Source organism: Charadrius vociferus, unplaced genomic scaffold (genome assembly GCF_000708025.1).
Source record: "Charadrius vociferus isolate BGI_N301 unplaced genomic scaffold, ASM70802v2 scaffold16, whole genome shotgun sequence".
Classification (NCBI taxonomy): domain Eukaryota; kingdom Metazoa; phylum Chordata; class Aves; order Charadriiformes; family Charadriidae; genus Charadrius; species Charadrius vociferus.
In genome coordinates, this window is record NW_009649167.1 from 3,735,386 (window position 1) to 3,751,405 (window position 16,020).

At 38.1% G+C, this 16,020-nt stretch overlaps 1 protein-coding gene across 1 annotated transcript in view; it reads left to right on the forward strand.

Moving 5' to 3' along the window:
* The window catches only part of FREM2 (FRAS1 related extracellular matrix protein 2), a gene marked incomplete at its 3' end in the record, with an annotated part of 121,711 nt that overhangs the window by 69,283 nt on the left and 36,408 nt on the right, over window positions 1-16,020 (forward strand). The window contains exon 4 of the mRNA XM_009888426.1: window positions 14,564-14,710. Coding sequence (XP_009886728.1) covers window positions 14,564-14,710 — 147 coding nt within the window. The remainder of the gene's footprint in view (window positions 1-14,563; window positions 14,711-16,020) is intronic.

Below are 16,020 nucleotides of genomic sequence, written 5' to 3' on the forward strand. Positions count from 1 at the left end.
CATTCCTGGAATGGGCCTCCCAAACCTGTGGGCCTCAGTCTCCAGCATGTCACTGCATCCTACAAGGAGTAGGGTTCCTAACAGGTAGCAAAAGTGCTGTCAGATTTACTGGGGGAAAGAAAATAAATATTTTGAAGAGCCATTAAATCAGTTAGAAATAACAAGTTTAACACCCCAAGCCAAAAGGAGGAGGTAGGCGATGACAGCTCAGCGCTGTGTCATCAACATCGTTGGGATTGCTGCAGGCTGAGGCGAGAGGAGTTTTCCCAACAACTTCCCAAGCGCCCCCAGTTGTGCTGCAGCCCGGGGAACTGCTCTGGTTTGTGTGTCAGCGATGTTATCAGCTGCGGCGGGCAACACGCGGGAAGCTGAGGTCGTGTCCCGACAGGCGAACGCTATGCAGCAACCTCTCAAGAAAGGGTGGGAAACGCCTTTCTTTAAAGCTGAGAAAGGTTTGTGCGAGCTGGCATGTTAAAACTCCTATGGTCACACCTCCACACGTTTCTGCACAAAATCTAAGGCAAAAAAATGTAAACTGGAGACCACAGATACCCAGGCCTTCACCTGCCTGTATGCAATCGCCAGCAGATTCGGTGGGAGCTGGACTCATGTTGACAAAAAACATTGCCTCCCTGGCTCTTGGGAGAAAGATGAAGGAATTTAATTTCTGAATACATGTGGGAGAATGGTCATGGAAATCTCCATCAATGATTTTTCAAAAGCCTGAGTGATGCCAAATAAGCTTCAACTTGGCATGTCAAAAAACACACTTTGGTATTTGAAGGTCAATAAGTAATTTTTGAAAAGAATCTTGCCAAACCTATTATAAATAAAGGGATTTTTATGTAAATATTCCTCTTCGCTTATCAAGACATTGCAGTATCCTGCTAGTACATTAAGACAGTGAATAATATCTAAAACAGTAATCTCTTTTCAAGCTGAATAAAATGTGAACCATACATAAATAAATCAGTTGCTAAAACCTGTTGTGTGCTAAAAACATAAATTTAATTTTAAAAACGCAATTTTTCTACTGACAATTTTCACTTAATTTAACTACTTATCTCAAAGCATAAGTGAAGATTACATGCATATGCAGAGAGAAGGAGGGAGAGAGAAATACTGTGTCAAAAGTAATGTACTATCAAGATTGAATTGTCGTAATTTCACAGTCACTTCTGTCCCCTGTCCCTCTGTCTTATGTCTGTTGAGCTTCCCTCTTGGGAAACTCACAGTGGTTATATTATTCTGGAGTTTCTATTCTGCTCTTCATTTCAGAAGGACTTTCCTGTATTTAATTTTGATATTTAAAAAGATTTCTCACATCTTGACTTGAATCTTTTAAGGAATTTTTGGCTTCTCCCAATTTATTTATGTTTTCATCTTGCAATATACATTGTGACATTAGGAACATAGGAATTTGAGATAAGATAAGAATCCAGGAATATAATATAATTGCTGCCTTAGAAATACACAGTTATGTTCCATAGGATATGCCTCAAGTCAAACTGATAAAAAAAAAATAACACGTTAATGCAAAAATATTTCTTTCCTCAGCAGAACTAATATCTTTGAAGACTTGTTTACAAGGTTTGTCTTAAGACAAAGTTACAGTAACTTAAAAAGGAGCCCCTTTTTGCCTTTGTCGGTATCAACAATTTTGTACGTTTTCAGTTTTTTACTCTGCCCTTCCTGAGGAGGACTAAATCACCTGCAAAAGGTTATAGGTTTGGCAAAGCTTAAAAAGGATCAAAAGCACCACAAAGGAGTTTCTCTGGTCAAATAATATTAGAAGTTAAGTATTTGAGATTACCTGGTACAATTACTCTGAAATGAATTAAAAGTAAATGTTAAATGAACCAGCCTGACATTTGTTCTCCTCCAGTCAGTCGAACATTTTATTTGTTGCATTGCCAGAACAGAAAAGGAACCAAAATTCAAGTCTGTGGAAGTGAATTCTTAATAAAGAAAAACAGTTCAATCACTCTGGCATGGAGTTAAAAGAATAGTTTTCCTATAAGTGCTCAGTCAGTTACAGCAAGAAGTCCAGTCGATAAAATGGAGAAGCTGTTCCATTTTGTTTAGAGTAGGTTTTGCAAATAAAAACAACCTCTTTAATCCCTTTTGCATACATTTTCTTCTTAAGGCTTGAAAATGGGAGATTTATGAGTCTGGATTGTTACCTGAAATTGAGGGAAATTCTTTGCAAAGACAGCATTCAACAGTTGGAGTTAAAAAGTTCACCTACTTCTTCACGAGAAATTTGCCAATTTGACACAAATACCAATTTCAAATTCATTATGAAAAAAATAAAGGCCTCAATTTCAGATGGCACCCACTCGTGTGCTCGGGTTGTAAGCATGGGAATGATATTGCAAGCACTGAAATTTTAGGCACGCATGAGGGAGTTTGCCAGTAATGGGCTCTAAAGTAAAATATGAGTTAAAGAGAGGGAAATTGGTATATTCTTTACCCAGAATAAAGGCATTTCTTAAAATAGTACAGTGTTAAGCGGGATAATATTTTGATTCTAAGTATATTTCTCCTGGCTCCTATTCTATTGGAATATCTTTCATTTGTGAGGTCACAATACACTTTTCTGTTATTACCCATTAGTTTCACGACTGAGGCTGAGGATACCCCATGACCCTCAAATTTAACGCTTTGTCTGATGAGGCTTTAAATGACAGTAGTTTTCCTATGAGCTAATATGTGTGTAGCACTGCTTTAAATGTATAAACCAGAAGACAGTCCCATATGGGATAGTAACAAAGCAAGTGGAGCTAAACCCGTTATTCAGTGAGACAAGGAAATGAACCTCGCTTCAGTTCATCTGGAGCCTGGGTTTTGGGAGAAGTTGTCTGGCGCCACAAAACAAATGAGTAAGCAGAGACCTGAAGACTTATTAAGTTTATTTTAAGAATGTGTTGCTAGAGATCTAATAAATTCACTTACTGCTGCAGGCCATGCATGCATGAAGCCTAACTAATCCAGGTGGTGGTTTTTTCCTTCAGAGGGAGGTGCAGGGTGTGGATCCTTAGGAAAAAAGGTATTCTGCTTTAGGTGATATGGGCATTGTTTAATGATAGACATGACAGCTTGAGTGGTATGTTTGGGTTTTGTCTGTTACTATTCACGAGGAAGTTTAAATTATTTTTCTGATGCGAAGTTTGTTCGTGCACATGAAGTTAGTTTATTAGCACACAAAGGGCTAATTAGTTAATGATAACATGGAAATAACTTTATAATAGACTAATTTTTCTAGTCCAAATAGATTTTTTGTTGTTATTTTTAAATATTACAAAGATTAGTTTTAAAGTGTTTGAATTGGCAAGTTTACCGTATTACCGGCTATATTTCATATTTTCTCAGGACTCTCCTTTGTACATGCATGAAAACCATGTGGTTTGACTTTAGTTAGCCATCTAGACTGGTGCGTTTAACACTATCCCATTATATATAGCACCAGTATAGGTTAGGGGTGGACCTGCTGGGAAGTAGTTCTGAGGAGAAGGATCTGGGGATCCTGGTAGACAATAAATTATCCATGAGCCAGCAATGTGCCCTTCTCGCCAAAAAGGCCAATGGAATCCTGGGCTGCATAGGGAAGAGTGTGACCAGTAGGTCGAGGGAGGTCATTCTCCCCCTCTACTTGGCACTGGTGAGGCCACAACTGGAATGCTGTGTCCCCAGTTTTGGGCCTCCGAGTTCAAGAGGGACAGGGAACTGCTGAAGAGAGTCCAGCGAAGGGCAACCAAGATGATTGAGGGATTGGAGCATCTCCCTTATGAGGAAAGGCTGAGAGAGCTGGGACTCTTTAGCCTGGAGAAGAGAAGGCTGAGGGGAGACCTTATTATTACTTACAAATATCTAAAGGGTAGGTTGAAGGAGGATGGAGCTAGACTCTTCTCGGTGGTTCCCAGTGACAGGACGAGGGACAATGGGTGCAAGTTGGAACATAGGAAGTTCCGTTCCAATACACGGAAAAACTTCTGTACAGTTTGGGTGACAGAGCACTGGCACAGGCTGCCCAGGGAGGTTGTGGAGTCTCCTTCTCTGGAGAATTTCAAAACCCGCCTGGATGCAGTCCTGGGTAATGTGCTCTAGGCAATCCTGCTTTAGCAGGGGAGTTGGACTAGATGATCTCTAGAGGTCCCTTCCAACTCTGAAAATTCTGTGATTCTGTGATTCAATGTAGTGGGCCAAACCTTTCCAGAGGGTAATCCAGCTGTTCATATCGGAGGTACCTGCAGTTCCTGGAGATGCAGTTCTTTCCATTCGCTGTGCCTAGCATGCTAGCTTAAATGAAGCATAGGTCTTTTACATTATAAAATTCGGTTATATGAATCCTACCCTTAAGTGGCAGGTCTCTTCTCTTCACCTTTTGTGGAGCAGGAGCCAGTTGATTATTTTCCTGTGCACTGTGACCTGAGCGAAAACATACTGTGTTTTGCCAGAAGTGGTTATTCACTGGAACTATTGAATTCGGCTGCTCTGAAATTTTTTTCTGCTGAGAAGAATATCCAATATGCAATAACATAAAGCATCGTTTCAAAATAAGGACTTATCTCTACAATAAGAACAAAGACTTCTGAGAACAAAGAGCTGCTAATAGAGCAGTCTACAAACAGCTCTACCTGCTGGTACCTTCCCTTTTCTGGGTCTAGTGAGACATTATCTTCAGTAGCTGCCAACTGTCCCCTTTAAAACGTTTCCTTTTCTGTCCCTTGGTTTTGGTTTTGTCTTGCTTCTCTTGAATCTGTTTATATGAGTTAGTTCTCCAGAAGCGAGGGTAAACTCCCAAATGTTTTAATCTCTTCCTTGTCATTTACTACGTTAAAATAGAGGTGATCAGCAGTGATTGCTACCTGCTGATTAGTTTAAAACAATCCCTGATAAGTGCCTAGGAAATAAGGCAATACCAACAAAGAGACAAGTGGCATGCTTTTTTTTTGTTTTGTTTTGTTTTGTTTTGTTACTGTTCACGTCGTAAATTCAGTACAACACCAACTTTTGCATGTGGGTGCTGCACAGAAGTTTCTTAGAGGCCTGCCTGCCAACCCCCAGCCTGTTGGTGACTGCTTGACCTCAAATACAGGCCAAAATCAGGTGCATTCAGCATAGCTTCAGGTTATTATTTGTAGTGTATCTTCATCCTTTAACATGCTCACTTTCATCATTTTTAGATTTTTTTTTATTATTTTTTTTTTCCCCTCCAATAGTACCTGTAGGCTGAGAGGATAGAGTCTGATTAGGAATTGTTCTGAGCAGATTCTGTGATGAATGCCTCGCTCTTGTTGACATGCAGTGAGAAAAAGTCTTGCTGGAAAGAAAACACTGTCAGTTCTGATTTGTAATGAAAACAGGGCTGTATTAATTAGAATATATACCTTTTATGGAACTGTTACTTGTGTGGCATTTCAATTTCCAAAGAAATCTTTCCATATATATTGTATGATGATCCAGTAGGATTTAGATCAGATCTTTTGGTAAAACTCATGACAGGAACCTGTCTGGCTGCACTGTGAATGTTGCAAGATTTTAAAGTGCTGTAATATCTTATTGTTGGTATGTACATAGAACAAGTATTATAGATCCGTTCTTTTCTGAATATATTAATATAGATATATGTATGATTAATATAAATAATATATATGTTTTTCTGTCTAATGGACTGTCATTATTTTACTTTTAGCCTACACTTAATTTCGTTTAAAGTCCTTGCTCTTTTAGAGCAAAATTTAGACTGCATCTGACATATTTTAAGTGTCTACTTTAAAATGAAATTAATCAAATTCTAGACTGTGATCGTCAGGAGAAAGTATTAGCTAAAGTGATTCTATGAATCCTGTTCTATATATGTTCTCCACCAAGAAATACTGAATAGTTGCTGAGTCTTTGAGCAAGCAATAAGAAATTTTCTTACCTTGTGAAAATGTGTTATTTTATTTTGAATCAGGACAAAAAGTCAAAATTCTTATAAAGTTTTGCAGAATAATTGAGCATAGTCTTTTCAATTTGAAAAAAAAAAACATATTTTTTTTTTTAGTTTTTACATTAAAAATTAGTTTAAATTTGTTACCATATTACTATGAGAAGTTATATATACCTAAAAGCCTTAAGGCAAACTGTGGAAAAAGATGAAAATTCAACATTTATTCTCTACCAATATTTTCAATAAAGTGATGAGTCAAAGCCAGTCTTTTTGTGAACAACTTTGATTTTGATGGATTGGTATTTTGAGGGAGAAGAGGAATAATACCAATATTTTTGCCCAGTTATACTATGTTCAGCCCTGCTAAGAACTTTTTGGGTAGCTCAATGTCTTTCTTTTCTGTTACAGACAATGATTCAGCAGCACATGCGGGTATGTGCTTAAGCATTTCCATTAGTAGCACTTCAGTAGTACGCTGCATCCATGAAATTATTTCCATGTTCTGCATTGGAACTGTAGAAGTGGGAAGCATTCAGCTTCTGCAGAACTAGTTCCTTGCTAGCGACAGAACCCCCACAGAATCCCAAACCAACGAATGAATCTTTTGGATTCCCTTGAAATCAGTTACAAAGCTAACCACTTAATGTCTGTAAGGGCTTTCAAACACACATAGTGCTCCAGCATCTTTCTTTGGTGATTCAAGCTGGGTTCTTCTTTATCCACTTCGCTCTTTTCCTTGAAAGCTCACAGCCTCTTTGTGCAGCCAGTAGAGTGAAGGTGTCCTGGCTCTTGGTGAACTAATTTATACTGAGCTGATTTAAACTGAAATTAATTTAAAGCTATGAAATGCAGTGGCTGAAGACCCAGTGCATGTTTGCTTCCGCAGTTTCTGTAAATGAAAATCTGGTTAATCTCTTAATCAAAATCTGGTTAATCTCCTGCAGAAGAGCTGGGCATAGACTTGAATTTGGAATTCCTTAAATTAACCCAGCATGAATCTCCAGACTGTGCTTGGAGACATCCTTAGTTACGCTTAGTTGAATTTTACCAGGATCAAAATTTAATATGCACTAGCCACCCTTTGCATTTGTGTCTCTTCTCTCACTTCCCCTTCTCTTTTTGTAACAAAGCAACTATACAGTATTATTCAGATATTTTTTCTGCTACATGACTTCAAGCACTTGCTTAGTCTAAGCCCTGGCAAATGCAGCCATTCCAACTTGTTTCTTGGGGGTAGACATAAAACAGAAGCAAAAAAAGAGTTACAGAAACTACTGAAAGACGGAAACTGTCTGCAGTTCATTGGACACCAGCAATTACACTCCAGGCAAGCCAAGTCCATAATGCTGGGAAGTGTGTGTTTTCTCATGAGAAGTCAGAGAAAGCATTGTTTTAGTCCCTAATCACTAGGGGCTAGTTTAGGGGGTTGGTTTGGGTTGTTCTGCAAATATATTGAGTTACAGTGGCAGAGAGAGTGCAGAAGGGTGCAGAGTTCAGCAAGTTATTTTAGTGATTGGAGTCCATTATAGTACATTTGAAAAAGACTTAGAAAGTGAAGCATTTTGATGGGTTTCTAATTTGATAAAGTTACAGGTTAGCTTATGCATTGTTGAAGTCAATTCAGTCCATTCTAATGACATACTTTACATGCTGGGTTTACTTACGTGTTTCACTTCTGCAAATAGTTTTTCTATATGAAATTAAGGCAGTTTTACAGGATATGCTTTTTCTGATGATCTTTCATAGCAGGGGGAATAGCATATGATTTGCTGACTCAATGCACTAAATAAACAACTATTATCTGTTTTATAGGTAAGGTTTTTTTAATACCTTGGTAGTCAAGATTTACTTGAGACCTTTGCCTTTTTAACCTGGAGCTAGAATGTCCTGGGACTGTGACACAGTATAGCAAATCAGAGTTGTTGAAACTATTTGTCTTGAACTGAGCATATAATATCTTCTCTGTATTTATTCTGACTAGCAGAATCACCTAAGATTACATGTTCCTTCTCTAGTCTGGCAAAGAACATGTTCATACAAACCATGACTAATGACTAGCAAGTAGTGTGGGGATCAAAAACCTTGGGAAGTGCTAACATTGGAGACAGGGAGCTCCATGGCTAAATGGGGAATCATGATGTTTGGGATAAAGATTTCTGCATTTCACATCAGATGTAACTTCTAATAAAACTGCTGAGGTAACTTTATCCTGGTGTATATTAACGAAGTTGGCTTTGCACAGAAGGAGGCTAATCAGAGGATGAAAAAATGGAACAGATGTCTAAAGATGGATGATTCCCTTTTCTTTCCTTTGTCTGTGTCTTTGTTTTCTCAGCAGGTTGAACTCAAGTTCAGGAGTGCGTTTCCTTTTTCAGATGCTTCATGTACCTGCTGCAATGAGGAGACCCATAGGAAGGAGGATAGAGTAGTGCCGACTTCAGTAACCCCCTCTGAATGAGGAACCCAGTAGGGTCAAATATTTTGAACTAAAGAAGAAAGACTGCAGCTCTTGCAGACATGCAAACAAATCAGCAAGCAGTAGCAGGACCTGGAAAGAACAGAAGGAAGAGGGAGGAAACATATGATTTGTTAAGATGTCTTACTATGGTTCCAATTGTGCTATACAATGCTTCCCTAACTGTAGGTGTGGTTCTTAATATTTTGCAATTGCACTAGTTCTCCTTATTAACCTCCTTTTGAAGTCTGTTTAGGAAGCAAGATAATGAAAGAAAGGAGAAAAAAAAAACAAAAGTAAAATTTTTAAAGGACCTCTTCTTAGTGTTGTATTTACCTTTTTTTTTTTTTCTTTTTCTCCTCTGTCTTTCTTGTGATTGATGTATGTTCTTTGCCCTGGAAGAATTTATAGAATTTTTTTTCCTCCATTAAACAACCTCACCTAATGACTAAAGAGAGCAGATATGTTGCACCATAAAGCTCTACAAGCACCAGACAGCTGTGTTTGTACAGACTTATATCTTGTGGACACAATAAGTCTGTGTGGCTACGGTTATACTGGTCAGGCACTTGTTAGCTGATTCATCTCTGACCGATTATGCCGCGGATACCATGTAGGGAATCCAATATTTGTATCAAGATACATCAATTTCTGTTGTGTCAATAAGTGAACACTGTGGTGTAGTTGTATGATTGTGTTTATGAATTAGGGTTCTGGGGTAGCTCCTAATGATGGCAAAGCTACAATCAGACATTCTTTGTGGAATGCCCTTCAGGTTGCTGATGCTCAAGAGACACGATTTGATGACAGACATATATTTTATACTGTCTTCACATAGCCCAGTGATCTGTAGAGAGAACTGGAGCTGATTCTTTCCTTCTCTGAGCTCTTTGCATCACGTCAGAAAGTTCTGACAATCTAATCTGTATTTCTTATGGGTGTTTTATATCTTTTTTAAAGGTATCTGAGCAGCATGGTTAGAAAGATAAATGCTTAAATGGGAATATTCATTTTAATATTTTTCCCTTTAACCAGTTTACTGACCAAGTCCTCTTCCCCCTCCTCTTTTATTCATGTTGAGTAACTGAAACTGGAGTTCCTGGATGACTTGATCTTTCTAGGAATTTCTGGTTTGATGATCTGAGCAAAAATAATATATCACTGTTTTCTGACAGGTGACCAATTTGCTGACAGGACTTCTATAAAGACCACTTCTAGGTGACATCCATCTTTGACTCATCATATTCAGGCAAACCTTTTCCGAGGGTATTGTTCTCAGCAGCCTCAATCAGTCATGAAGTCACAGTCGTGAAGTAACTTTTGACCCACCTTACTCTAGATCCTGAGCTTTAGCTCCTTGCAAAGATTTTACTGTGTCTCACAAGTCTTGCCATCTTATTTCTCTAGAATCTTCTGATTTAGCACTGCTGCACGCTGATTTCTGGCAAAATTCAAGAAACGGGTTTTCATACATCACTATAGCAACATCTTGCCAACCACGTCTCATTGATATATAAACAAAGTTACTTTGGAATTTACTTTGGATTTATCTCATTGTAACACAGCCCTCTTTCCTTTTGTTTAGTTTTAAAAGCACTCTAGTAATGGCTTCCCTCTCCAAACTTCTGGTGTATTTGTATTACAAGCACTTGTCTGGGAGAGCAACAAAAGCAAAACTGTCATTGAGGTATAGTATCTTAATTATTTGCCTAGCAGCTAAATGTTTGAGTAATCCCAAGGGAAGCGCTAGTGAGCCATGCAAAATTCATTTGCCTATACAAATATTATTGTAGGGCAGATAAGTAATTTAACAGGGAACCAAATTAAGGTGGCATGTGCAATTTTATTTCTGATATGATTTCTGACAGCTATACTCAATATGCTTTACAGATCTGATGTTTGCATGTGGTAGAAATATCTACTATGTCTACTATGTGGTAGAAAAGGCCCAGTTTCATGTAGTTCAGGCGTGGTGGAATTCATCTTACTGGGTATTACATAACTATAATAAAAATGGCTACAACCTAACTGGTTGCAACGGGCATCTTTAACAGCTGCTGAGGAAAAATGCATGTATTTCTGCGTATTTTGAGGCTCATCTAATCTCATTCTAAAATAGATGCCTAAAATAAGTCATAGCCTTACGAAATGCCTCTTTCCCAGTTCTGGCTATAAAGACAGTTTAGGATTTCTAGCCCAAAAATAAATACCTGAATTTAGATAAAATGTATCATATGCTTCGTGCTCTATTGTGTCAGAGGTCTGTAGTAATAATATAACAATAATAGCAACAATAACAACAACAACAACAACATTGGGTTTATTTTTTTGGGACATTGGGCTGTGAAATGGTTTTTATACTTCAGAAAACATCTTCTGTACACAAAAAGCACAAAGTGAAGAAAGCAAGATCTAAAATGTCCGTATTATTTTCTTAAAATTCTAAATCTGGTGGGTTAATACTGCCCATTCTAAAAGGTGAACAATATACATTTCAGAGGCAGAATTAGGCCTGTAGAAATGTAGACTTGCTGGAAGATGCCTAGAAATAATAATTTGGGCTGGTTTTTTTTCACTCTAAGAAAAAATAGAAAGAAACTGCTGAAAGCCAGAAGGAGGTGGAATTAAGACAATATTAAATCTTTCATATTGCCTTTCTTGTGCTTTTTGCTCCCTAAATTTCATCCTCTCACTAGATTTCCAACGCAGTTTACTTCAACATTTTCCATAGCATCGATGACAGGAATGAACTGTTTTGGTGGTTTGCTACTGAAATTTCTCCATATGACTGTTCCTTTTTAACAGCTGGGATTTTTTTCTCTTGTATAGTAATTCTGATATGTTCAGTAATTATGTGCAAATATAGATTACATTTAAGGTTGAACTATTTAAGACACTAGAGATGAAATGTAAGAGAGCTGTGTACAAGTAAACTGTAGATTGTGGGCCTGTGTCCACAACACATTTAAACCGTTAGTTCTTTGGACAGTAGAACAAAAGATGCCGGATTTCCTATTCTTTTCCATCCCCTGGCTGGAATCTCTTCTGTCTAAAAAGATACAAACTCTTCTAGAAGTTTTTCCTTCAGCTGGGGGGTTTCCAATGTCTGACATTCTCATTTCTAGTAAGCTCATGCAGCAGTATTTTTTCTCAGTAGTGATACTAATGGGTTCCCTCTCCTCTAACAGGCAGTAAATCTTTGTTCCTTCTATATCTTAGAAACTTTTATCCCTCTGTCAAATTATGTTTAAATTAGGCAGTGTGTTCAGGGGTGGCACACAAATGGCTTTTCTCACTAGATTAAAGAAAAAGACACATTCTGTTGCATTTGTCCCAAGAAACTAATGGGAAGACATAACACGTGGCTAACCTAATGTGAGTGCTGGTATAGCTAACTCCATAGTTACTGGTTTTCTTGTGGTGCTCATTACATTTTTTGGTATGTGTGTTTGTAGCCTTCCCCTTTGTCAGTAATGTTAGAGATCAAAAGACCAGAAAGAATCAGGGCAAGGAGTGTGGCATGATACTCCAGTAACCATTTCCGTCCTTTTGTTTACACAGTACCATTGCCTTTATGTTAGATTACACAAGTATGGTTGTTTTTTTCTAGTAGACAGGTCAATAAAAATATAGAAGTTTATCTTTGAAGTAGAGTGGAAGCATATGGAAGGGCTGGCTAATTTTTCAAGGAACAGAATGGAAGAAACTAGAAGAGGAAAACCAAGCTCCATTTGGCTCTTCCTCCAGTAGTTAAACCATGAGTGAGCAGAAATACTTAGATATGTTTCTCTGCTGTTCAGAAGAATTACATTATTCACTGGCTTGTGTACAGAAGTGTTAATTTCTAAAGGGAATTCCTTGCACATTTAAGACAGTCGTTACCTGAGCAAACCTTGTGCTGTAGCAGCACCTTGTGGGAAGGAAATCAGACTACAGCCTCTCATACAAGCCAGCGTTCCCAGAAGACAGTTACTGAGTGAGCATCTGCCTTCAGTGAGCTGAACAGGTTATTCTGTTCTTGCTATGGAAACTGAAGGATTCTCCTGAGTAATAGCACACACATCCAATCGAATGATATACAGAACTTGATTTCTCATGCCCTTTTATCTGTAGCATCCAGAATCCCTATACTGACAAGAAATGCTTTTTTACTGTGGAAAATCAGTGAACAGATGGAGGTAAACTGTACATGAGAAAGTAAAGCTATGCTATATTTTATCAGAAATGTGTTAATCTAATTTGAGATACTCAGTCTGTTGTACAAATACATGGTTTATAGTCAGTGAAATGGATGCTAGAGCTCTTTTCAGCTATTACTTTTCCAACTCAAAAAAAAGTAGCATTTTTAACTGGACCTTAGAGTGCCATCTGTTTGCATTTGCTGTTTCTGGATTGCTTTTTTGGACTAAGAAAAACTCTGTGAAGCCTGCCACTTCAATGAACATTTCCTGCTGGTTTACACTTGTAGAAATCCCATTAATTGTAGACACAACTGCTTTGTTTCTGCTGGGAGAGAGAGATTAGGCTGAGGCATGCTCAGATTTTAGGCTGGTGCTTAGTGTTTTGCAGCTGGACTTTAATGGCATGCGTATCATCCTGTCTAAAACTTTGAGGGATGCTTCCTGTATTCCTGCGTGGCTTTGGCTTCAAAAAAATGGGCCCTACTTCTGTTGATAAATATATGGGCATTTTTCTTTGAGGAAGACTGTGAAGATTCTTCCCATTATTGTAAGAGGCGATGCAGTCTTCAACTTAAGGACAATGCTATCAACATCAACAGCTGCCAGCCAGAGATGCTGACTTGGTCCACGTTAACTATTCAGCTTCCGTAGTTGAGTGTAGTGCTTGATGCCCTGTGCTTTCAATCCCAGTGTTTGAGGGCACAGAGACCATCTGTGTTCACCAAGACTTCAGAGAAGCTGTTGTGCTACTGCTACAGTAGAGACCTTGGAAAGGATCCCTGGAGTCACCTTTCTTCACCAGGACTGTGTTGCTACAGTGCCTGTGTAAAAAGAACTGTGAGGGCATCTCACACATGCACAGTTGGGCATTTTCATGCACAGTTGGGCATTTTCCAACACACAAAAAAACTTCTTTACAGTTCAGGTGACAGAGCACTGGCACAGGCTGCCCAGGGAGGTTGTGGAGTCTCCTTCTCTGGAGATTTTCAAAACCCGCCTGGATGCAGTCCTGAGTAATGTGCTCTAGGCAATCCTGCTTTAGCAGGGGAGTTGGACTAGATGATCTCTAGAGGTCCCTTCCAACTCTGAAAATTCTGTGATTCTGTGATCTATTGGTCTGTTGAAAATTGACTCTCAAAACACATCTCAGCAGTTTACTCAGTTAGGGGCATTCATCATATCATGAAGATAGGTCATTGCAAAATAGTTTAAGAGAATTCCAATAGGTGTTTGTATCTCTCTAAGCCTTCTTAGGTGACACAGGCAATCGTCCTTAATCCAACAGTTACAAGCATATAAGCTTAGAAGAGCCTCAGCATAGCTATAAACTGTGGCGCGTATCAGGGGTGCTTAATCTTGTTGAAACCATTTCCTAGGAAGATGTGAAAACTGTTCCTAAAATCATACAGTGCTGATGTATAAATATTAAACCAATAAAAGCAAAAATTGTTAGATTTAGTGAACAAAATATTGAGTTTTAGAAGCAGACTGCATTGGTAAATGCAGTCTAAAAGATGGTAAGTATCGTCTCGAGTCTCTCAGGATACTAAGGGTCTTCTAGTGCTTCTGGCAGTCTGATCATGTTGAGGAAGTTCTGCATGATGTCCTGCGTTGTGTATTTGGAAATACCCATACAGTTCTGCAGAAACTTGGATCATCCACAATTTTTGTAATTTCTAAAAAAGGCATCCCAAATATGTTTTGATTAATTCTTGTCCTTTTTCCCTTGAAAAAGAAGAAAATTAGCATACTCTGGAATGAATGTGGCTAGTCTGTGTGCATCTAAGATAAAATTTATTCCTGCATGTACCAAATGTATCATGGTTGAGTTCTTTACTTCTTATTTCTTAGTTTTAAATCTTTAAAACCTTTGGATTATAATGTCCAGCTAAGATACACATCTTACACAGGATACAGGTTACATTAACCTCAAAAGACAAAGCAGTATTTAACAAAAAAGAAAAATTAATATATTATCATTCTGTTTTGCAGGAGGCAATAAGCTGAAGAATCAACATTTTCGCCTAAACTGGGCATGGATCTCCTTAGAAAAAGAGTATTATTTAGTAAATGAAGACTCCAAATATCTTGATGTTGTTCTTAAACGGAGAGGTTACCTGGGTGAAACATCTTTTATAAGTAAGTTCAATTTTAACCTCATCAATTGCTTCTATAAATCACTGGCCAGCTGTTTGATAAAATACAGCTTTTTCCTTTTACTGGAGTTTGATACTAAGCAAGCTAAATTCAAATGACTATGTTTATTTATTAAAGCATGTATCTTTTGTTATGCTAAATCTATGATTTCTTTAGTTATATGATGAAATATTTACCTTTTTTTTTTTTCTGGTCTTCTGCAATTAATTTTTAACTTAACAACACAAGACCCAGTCCTTCTTTCTTTGATTTGATTGATACCACTGTGTCACAAAATACAGTTCCTGTCCAGATTTTGTTTTTCCTGTAATGAGAAAATACAGTTGTAGCAATTGGAAAGACAACAATAAACGTACATCATTTCCCAGGAAGGCTATTGTGAGCTGGTCTGATTAGCGGCTATGAGCGTTAGGCTCGTTTCCTTCAGTCAAAGTTGGCAGTCAACTGAGGCTGATACAGGAGGTGTTGAAAGCTGTTTGCAGTGTCTGGGGAGTGAAAAGGTGAAAAAAGCTTGTGTTATCACATTCTGCAACCTCACACCTGTATCTAGCTTCTGGATCTGTTCCCATTCTCTTCCTAGTGATGCATTTGGACCAGGGAGAGTTATCTTTGTACAGTTTCATGTCGAAACCTGTGATGAGCTTATGCTGCTTAGAAAAGGCGCTCCATTTAAAGCTAGTTTTGCAGAGATACGTAAGCATTTACCTGGCATGGAGCACATGCTCATGCTTAGAAATCAGGTTTCTGTTTAAGTATCTTTCTGAATAAGAATCTGAGTTTCAGGTGTTGAGATGTAGTTTGGACGCCTGTTTTGGCATGAGATTTAAGGGATGTAGGCACTAACTAACTGGATTTGACTTAAAAGGCTCTGTTTGGAACAGTGAACTAACTTTGATAATGTACTTCTTTTAAACAATGTAAAAGAATAAAACAGATTAATGAAATCAAAGTTAAGGATGTGTGGTTTAAATTAATTACTAGTACTGATTAACAGATACTGATTTGACTTCTGGTTCTTCAAATAGATTGTTTACAAAATTTTCTACCTATGGATTCAAGTTTAGTTTCTGAATTGAGCTGACTCAAAATCCAGGAAAAGCAGTTTGAATAACTTGCCTCTGACTACCTTAATCCTGCAAACTGGAATTACAGAGTGGAAAGAACATAAAAGATATTGGTTAAGATGCTTACTGGCCTTTCTGGTCCATGTGCAGTTCCAAAGGGGCTGAAGGGTTATAGAAGTTGTATAAAATATTGGCTATGACTTAGGAGAAGGCACAAGCAGAAAGCAA